This window comes from Cucurbita pepo, chromosome LG01 (genome assembly GCF_002806865.2).
Source record: "Cucurbita pepo subsp. pepo cultivar mu-cu-16 chromosome LG01, ASM280686v2, whole genome shotgun sequence".
NCBI classification, from domain to species: Eukaryota; Viridiplantae; Streptophyta; class Magnoliopsida; order Cucurbitales; family Cucurbitaceae; genus Cucurbita; species Cucurbita pepo.
The window spans coordinates 15,901,907-15,910,343 of record NC_036638.1 but is presented as its reverse complement, the minus strand read 5'-3'; the positions used below and the strand labels follow the sequence as shown (position 1 = coordinate 15,910,343).

General features: G+C 41.6%; 1 protein-coding gene and 1 non-coding gene across 2 annotated transcripts in view; one reads left to right on the top strand and one right to left on the bottom strand.

The window, feature by feature from the left end:
- The window catches only part of LOC111801467 (probable transmembrane ascorbate ferrireductase 3), a 13,649-nt gene extending 11,615 nt beyond the window's left edge, over positions 1–2,034 (top strand). Inside the window, exon 5 of the mRNA XM_023685509.1 lies at positions 1,894–2,034. Coding sequence (XP_023541277.1) covers positions 1,894–2,034 — 141 coding nt within the window. The remainder of the gene's footprint in view (positions 1–1,893) is intronic.
- A 5,045-nt stretch (positions 2,035–7,079) lies between these two features.
- Positions 7,080–7,219, bottom strand: LOC111783020. Its single transcript, XR_002813259.1, has one exon. It is a non-coding gene; the product is annotated as a small nucleolar RNA Z247 (small nucleolar RNA).
- Positions 7,220–8,437: the final 1,218 nt, after the last annotated feature.

Genomic DNA, 8,437 nt, shown 5'->3' with positions numbered 1-8,437 from the left:
CTCACCCTATGATGGGTTCATATGGTTACAAATTCAAGAAACAACTTATGCCTTAAGGAATTATGACCTTAGAAACTTATAAGAGTAAGAACCAAGAACAACACCACACAAGCTTTACAACTACCCAAGTAAGAAGACTGCTAGGTACCACTCAAGGACGAGGGACCAAGGTCCCCAAACTCCTAAGCGGTGCTTCCTGAGGCCGAAGAATTCCTCTTCTAGGTGGGATGCCCTGCACCATGTTTCCTTTGCAGGATGTCATATTTGGCCTCATGTTTTCCTCACCTAGAAGAGATGTCGTGCACTAAGTTACAGATACCCAAAAGATTTGCAGGATGCCATGTTCATGTATGCACCGAGCACGTGACCTTTATGGTCTATCATGGGGAGTTGTTTAGGCCACGATGGAACAAGAATAGAGCAAGTTACCTTAGCCACGAATCAAGAACCTCCTAAGACCTCCCACGGTACAACATGTTCATGACTTAGACTACGCTGCTTGGAATGCATAAAGCCTTGAGCGTAGATATTCAGACTATATCACAGGGAAAGCCCTTGATGCAGGATTAGACTACATCGCTTGGAACGTAAAATGCCTTGGATGTAGGTTTTCAGACTATGCCGCTTGGAACATATGAAGCCTTGGACATAGGTTAAGTAGACTGTATCGAAGGGCAAGCCCTAAGATGCGGGTTAAGACTACGTTGCTTGGAATGCATGAAGCCTTGGACACAGAATTGTTAGGCGCATGGCTAGTGCTGTAAATCCTAGGGGGAGTGTCTCGGAGAACGAACGAAGAACAGAACAAGAACCTAGAAAGTACCAAGAACAAGTGAAAGATCAAGGACTAGAACATGGATCAAGATCCTAGTTCTAAGGACAAGAACCAAGAACAAAGGACCAAGAACCAAGAACCATAGTACTAAGGCCCTTAAAGGAAAAAGGTTTTAGAATCCAAAGACAAATGTACTTACAACAAGAACAAGAATAAAGAATGTGGTACCCTAGCATATCAAGGACACAATTAAAGACCTTCAAGTAGGCTACTTACGGAGCTTTGTACTCATTCTTTATTCTCTATTTTTTTTTGGTGATAAGGAGCTGGTTGAGATCGGGAGTGGACTCTAGAGCAGATACCATAGACAAACCTCACCCGTCCTCCTCAACCCTTTTGTTTTAAATTTTTTTGTGTCCATTCCTTATTTTGTGTTTTAACCATTATGTCGTACTTTAAATTACTAATGTGCGCACACTATTTTGGTGTAATGTAAATTATATTTTAAATTTTAATTATGTTATTTTGCGAAAAATTTACCTATCTTTTGGAGTCATCGAGTCAGCCCGATCCTTACAATTTTGGATTCAGGTGCATCATTTCATTCGTCTCCAAATCAAGAATTGTTTCAAAATTTCAAATCAGAAAATTTTGGGAAAGTGTATCTTGCCGACAACAAAACCTTGGAGATTGAAGGAAAAGAAGATGTTTGCATACAAACTCCAGCACGGAATCAATTGACATTAATGAATGTCAGATATATTCCTGGTCTCAAGAAGAACCAGATCTCTATTGATCAGGTTGATAACATAGGTTATGCAGCTGGGTTTGGAAAGAGTTTATTCGTGAAGGGTGCCATGGTGGTAGCTCGTGGCACAAAATCTTGAACGCTATACGCCACTGTAGGGTGTATAAACATGACTATTGTTGCTGAAAGTGCTTCAGATTCAAGTCTATGACATAATATACTTGGACATATGGGTATTAACAAAATGAAGATGCTGGCTGCGAAATGAGTTTTAGAAGGTCTGAAATTTGTTGATATGAGTCATTGTGAGAATTTCGCTATGAGCAAACAAAAATGAGTTAGCTTCACAAAGACTGTCAAATAATTGAAGAAAGGTTCCGGGACAACGAAGCAAGTGGAAGTTGAGGTTGAGTTGCAGAATAATTCACAGGGTGATGTTGTTGCAGATACTCAAGAAACTTCTGAAAATGTTGATGAGGAACCAGAAGCGGAGCAAGTGACACCTGAGTAGATGTTGAGAAGATCATCCAAGACTATCAGAGTACCAGATAGATATTCACTTTCATTATACTATCGGTTGGTTACTATGAATGGGAACCAGAGCCCTTTGATGAGATCCTATAGTTGGGGGATTCAACCAAGTGGGAGCAAGGCATGAATGATGGGATGTCTTATTTTTATTCCTCCGTTGTAGTTGCTTTATTTCTCAAGACTATGAATGGGAGAATTGGAACATGGCTGTTTGATTGCTTATGGTGCTAGCATGTTGATTTTTGGACGCTTAATGATCTTGAGCGATCCTTTTGAAGTTCAGGTACTTTTCTTGTTTTTATTTCTACGTTGCACCATGTAGTTGCTCTATTTCTCAGGACTAATGAGTAGGAGAAATGAAACGTGATTGTTTGATTGCTTATTATGCTAGCATGCTGATTTTTGGACGCTTAATGGTCTCGAGCGATCCTTTTGAAGTTCAGGTACTTTTCTTGTTTTTATTCCTGTATTGCACCTTATAGTTACTCTATTTTTCACGACTTCGAATAGGAGAAATGGAATGTGATTGTTTGATTGCTCATGGTGCCAACATGCTTATTTTTGAACGCTTAATGGTCTTGAGCGATCCTTTTGAAGTTTAGGTACTTTTCTTGTTTTTATTGATGTGTTGCACCTTTTAGTTGCATGCTTCTGATTTAGTGTTGAAGTAGAAGCATTTTTTATTTTCATGTGTGTAAGGTCTAGTGTGGTTCAATTGGAGGCTTTATTCCCATCATCATATTAAGTTATCTCATCATCATGCATCTTACATCATCATATTAAGTCATTTCATCATCATCATGTCATCATATCATGTCATCGTCATGTCATCATCTCAAATCATCATATGCATCATCACATCATCATATAACAACATCACACCATCATATAGCATCATCACATCATCATATAACACCATACATCATCACATAATCTCGTCACATCATCATACAAAATCATTACATCATCACATAACATAAATCATAAATGACACGTGCAAGGTCCACTAGGCATGTGTTATCAGTCATAAGGCAAGTCTTCGGACTGAGACGATAGTAAGACCACTTACTTGGTTAGCCGTTCTCCCTAAATACGAATGCTTGATTACGTCTCTCGAAGTTGGCCCAAGTGACGTCTATGTGCGCCTATTAGAAAAATCATCTAATTTCCTTAGTAATTCTAATTTCTTAGCGAAACTTAAAATTTGAAATCGGGCCTTACATTGTCGTAAGGAAAACGGTGTGAAAATGAGTCAAGCCCGACAAAGCTGAAGGGAGTCGTTGGATGCAGGCACGACATGCGTGTCAAGGGGAGGAGCTGGTGGATCATTCTTCTCCCCCACAACTTCTTCGTGATTTCAAACTCGCTGACGTCGTTTCCATCGCCATTTTCCTTTCTCCTCCATTCACTGTGAGTCCTGCTTGGCTTGTCTCACGCTCCTACGGTGTTGTAACGTCTCAGACGTACCTACAGCACAGATCCATTTAGTTACAAATACAACGAGGCCAAGTTAGTTGCGAGTGACATATGTATTGGGAATCACTGGCTGTGAAGCACACTTGGCATCGATCTCTTAGGAAAAAGAAGGAAAATAGTTGGTCTTCTTTGTGCTGCTCTCTTTGCAAGTCACTTTCTATCTGTGCAGGTATTTTCTAGAAGGGAAACGATTAAGTAGGGCATTTGACAAGAAACCCCCCAATCCACCCCTTTCGTGTCCCAGTATCCTTTCTGGCATACTGCGTCAAACACAACTTACCACTCTAACAAAGGTTTTGGAATTTTGATCCTATTCTCTTTTAGACCATTTTGAAGATCATGTACTTCATGTTTGGAATATATAACATTGTAACACTTGGACGTTTCCTTTTTCTTTGATTTCTATAGATATTAGACGATGACAGACTTGCTGCATCAAGAGAGATAAGTAGACCAAATGACGTTTTTGTAAAATCTCCCATCATAACCAAAGGATTCCCTTACCAGGAATACCAGATAGGTCGGTTGAAGTCCTTTGATATCTTTGACGTCTCATTGATGCTATTAGTTCTTACTCTATTTTTCAACGGGCACACACAGGCGACAAATATTTAAAGGAGAGCCTACGTTTACGTATCAAATTCTTAATTCGCCAAACCCGTAGACCAGAGGTGGGTAATATTTATCTAGGGTCACCTTAGTAACAATATTCTCATTATGGAACCTTTCCCTCCTTTAAATAATTTAAATGCTTGTTTTCTCAACTTTTCAAAAGGGCGTATGAGGCACCAATAAGGACATATGGGTTATTGTCATCATCTGAACGTCACCTCTTCTATCTCCTTCTACTTTCCAAGGGAGAAATATCTTTATACAATTACTTTGTTTAAAAAATCTACTTAATTAGATTGGCTTTTATCTGATCCCCTAAATTTTGAGGTTAAGGCCGGGGGCCTTACCTGGTCCTTCAATAAGCCTATCTTTGCCTCTCTTATCTACTCGTTCCTCTTATCTTGTTTATGTCTCGACTTCTCTTCAATACTCACTTTGTCTAGTGTGTTAGATGATACTCCTCTTTGGTCGCATCATAGCACTCGTCTAGGTCCTCACGTGGCCGGATGGGTGTCACTTGAGGGTCGCCGCTTCTCTTGTCGCGACGTGGGGGTCACAACTTAGTCTTTTTATAGTTGGGTCTTGACATTCTCCCCCATTTAAATTAGTCATCGTCCTCGATGATTTACTTGGGGGCACAACCACTCCATGGATTGTGACACTCTCCCCCACTTAATTTCGACATCGTCCTCGATGACGATCCAACTTTGGATTGGCGGTTAACGGACCCACTGGAAATACGTGCTTCAATCTAAATATGGAAACTACACACTACTTAAGAGCTCTCCCACTAGCGGTCCTTCCCTCGGTCTCTGAGACTAGCAACATAAGCATGGCAAAACAACTCACTATGGTTGTGGGCTACCCTTTTGGTTCTCCCTTGCCCTTCCGTGGACTCGAACCGGGACTCACCAGACAGACTAACTAGCTTCTGCATATCGTCGCCTAGGCTAGGGGGAGCAAGCCCCAAACTTTGGCCACTCTTGCCACACTCGTCATATTCTTTGAGCCCCACACCATGGTGTACCAGCCGTTGCGAGGGGAGCAATCGGTGCTACAGCAGTCAGTCTACCAGCAACCGAGGATCTGATCGGGCATTGCGCAATACCATCTGCTGGCGGAGGATCCGAGGCCCCAATCATTGGAAGAACAACGATGTCGATTCACGCAGCAGCGACGTGGAAGATTGCGGCGGCAATCCCGAAGCTGATGTAAGCACCAGATTTTCTACATCCAAAGAGTTAATAAGCACACATATATGCATATGATCATTCTCCAAATTTGTACTGCTGTTACCCAAATGAAAGGTGCACAAATCAGGGGCATTGTGCGTCGGCTGCAAGGTTGGGGAAGACCTGGGTGTGGCTTTCTTGAACGGAAAAATATTCTCATCAAATATGACGTCTCTAGAAATATAGACACGACCAGAATTGGTGTCAAGACACTTATACCCTTTATGTAAAGAACTGTAGCCTAAAGAGACACATTCCTTGGATCGAAAAGAGAGCTTTTGTTTGTTTTGAGGGTGAAGATGAGACCAACAAGCACACCCAAAAACTTTTAATAAGGAGTAATTTGGTGAGGTATGAAAAAGACGCTCTAAGGGGCATTTGTTATCGATGAAACGAGTAGGAAGACGATTGATGAGATATGTGGTTGTAAGAAACGCGTCATCCCAAAATTTAATAGGTACATCAACATTTGCTAGAAGGGCTAGGCAAGTTTCAACAATATGACGGTGCTTGCGTTCAGCAGAATTATTTTATTGATGCGTGTGAGGGCACGAAACACGATGAGCAATTCCAAGGGAACAAAAGAATGTGTTGTGAATTTTCTGATATTCCCTACCCCAATTAGACTAGACACACTTGATTTTAATATACTGGAAGTGCTCAACATGAGCTTGGAACTGCAAAAGTATACGAGGAGCTTTTGTACGATCATGCATCAAATAGATCCACAAAAATTTACTGAAATCATCAATGAAACTGATATAATATTTAAAGTCCCACAACAGATGGAGGTGCAGGACCCCAAACATCTGAAATAATCCGTTCTAAAGTTGACGAAGACCTATGAAAAGAACTAGTTTATGATAACTGATGACTTTTTGCTAACTGACACGCATTACAAACTGGCAAAGGTGACTCACTACCACACGAAATATTATTGAGACGCAAAATTGACTTTACTACTTGAGATGAAGGATGTTGAAGACATGCATGCCATTGGGCGTGAGTAGTAAATCTGCTCACTAAGGCGTGCTTGAGATCATTGACATCAGATGGCTTAATAGGATAGAGACGAGACTCACACCTCCCGTTTAGAAGACTTTTTCTCGATCGTCGATCCTTAATAGAAAAATGCCAAGGATGGTATTAAAAGAATACGTCATTATCACGAGAAAATTTATCAACGGAAAGAAGATGTTTGGAAATTTCAGGCACATGCAAAATATTACGTAATATAAAAGGACGAGCAGCAGTATTAATTGAAGAATGAACAGTATGCAAAATACGCAAACATGCTCCATTGTCGACTTCAACTTGTTCACCTCCATGATAGCGTTCACGCACAGCGAGATGATCCAGGTCACTCGTGATATGATCAGTAGTGCTTGTGTCGTTGTACCAATTTCGATCAATCTTGTAAGAGAAAGTAGCCGTCAACGCCGCAGAAGGAGGTTCATCTAGATAGGACTCATCCATTTATACCAGTAGCGAACGACAGTATGCTCCACTTTGCCGCAGATCTGGCAGGAAGGACGAGCAGAAGGGTCACGACGATCATTAGTGGGATGAGAGGGCATGCCACCTCGAGAATGGCCACGACCACGATCCCTACGCCCACGATTCATCTTCTAACCACCACGATCGGCATAGTTGACCGAAGATCCAAGATTCAACTACAGTTCAGCTTGATGTTGTAGTTGCCGAGCTTCAAATGCCATTAGATGTGCAAACACATAATCAAGTATGAGGGCTTTCACTCTTGGTATTCATCGAGGTGATGAAGGGATTATAGTCAGGGCCAAGACCAGCGAGGAGATACGCGATCACGTCATCATCCCGCAAGGTAGAGCCGGCGACGGCCAACTCGGTGGCCATCCCTTTGATCTTGCAAAAATAATCTGCAGCAGACAAATAACATTTCTTGGACGTGGCGAGCTCAACACGAATCTGAACAGTGCGAGCACAAGTTGACGATGAAAACATCCGCTCAAGGGTATTCCACGCCTCCTTGGACGTAGTAACGGCAACAACATCGTGAAGAATTTCTTCAGACATGGAGGAGAGAAGGCTGCTAAGGACCATGATCACCGCGCCTAACCCTTGGATCACCAACCACATGACCCCGACCTTCAACCATGTCGGACGACGAAAGGAAGATAGTGAGAAAACGAGAAAGACAGAGAGAAAATCGACGAAGCTCCGACGAAACCAAACCTTACAAAATCGATGTCGAAACTTCTAATTTACACCATGAAAAAACCCCAAAGACCTTTACACACACCAGGGATAGATTTTGGCGTTGGTTACACGTTGTACACTGTTGGGAAAGGAAGACAGAACATCATTTTTTTGGATCTTTTCAGATCTAGGAGGTTTAGACCTTTACGAGCCAAACAAACACGAGAAACGGGAAGAGGGAGGAGAGAAGACGCGAAACTAAAAGAAAACCATGAAAAAAATGAACGTCAAAGCAACGTTTCCAAGGAGAGAGAGAGAGATCGCTGGAGTTCCTCTGATAAATGGGCAAAGAAGACGAACCTGACCCGAGCGCCGGACCTGCCACCTGAATGGAAATCCAACCCAGTCAAAACTCAAATCATGCCTCAGGCCAACCCAAACTACGCCTCAGGCCTAGCCCATTAGTCACAAAACGAACAAAAGCGTATGACGTATACGAGGAGCTAGGAGCTTATATATATATTTAGGGAGTACGTTGACTAAGGCCTACCAAGTAAGTGGCTCTCCTGTCGTAGGTTACGCATTTATATACTGTATGTTGGCACGTGCCGTGGATTCGCACGTATCATTAAATTGTATGGTAGACTGATATGCTTTAATACCTAAGCTTGTGAAATGTGAATGTATGTTGTTTTAGTGTGGATTTGATGTGTGATTTAGTATGATGTGATATTATGGTTCCTAAATTGTATGTTAAACAACATGCTATGTGTGACATGAAATTACGAACTATAGCATGAAATATAACCCCGTTAGAATTATGCATGATAAAAAAACTAAAAAATGAAAGATATTATGATATGAATGAAGCTGATAGCGGGGTTA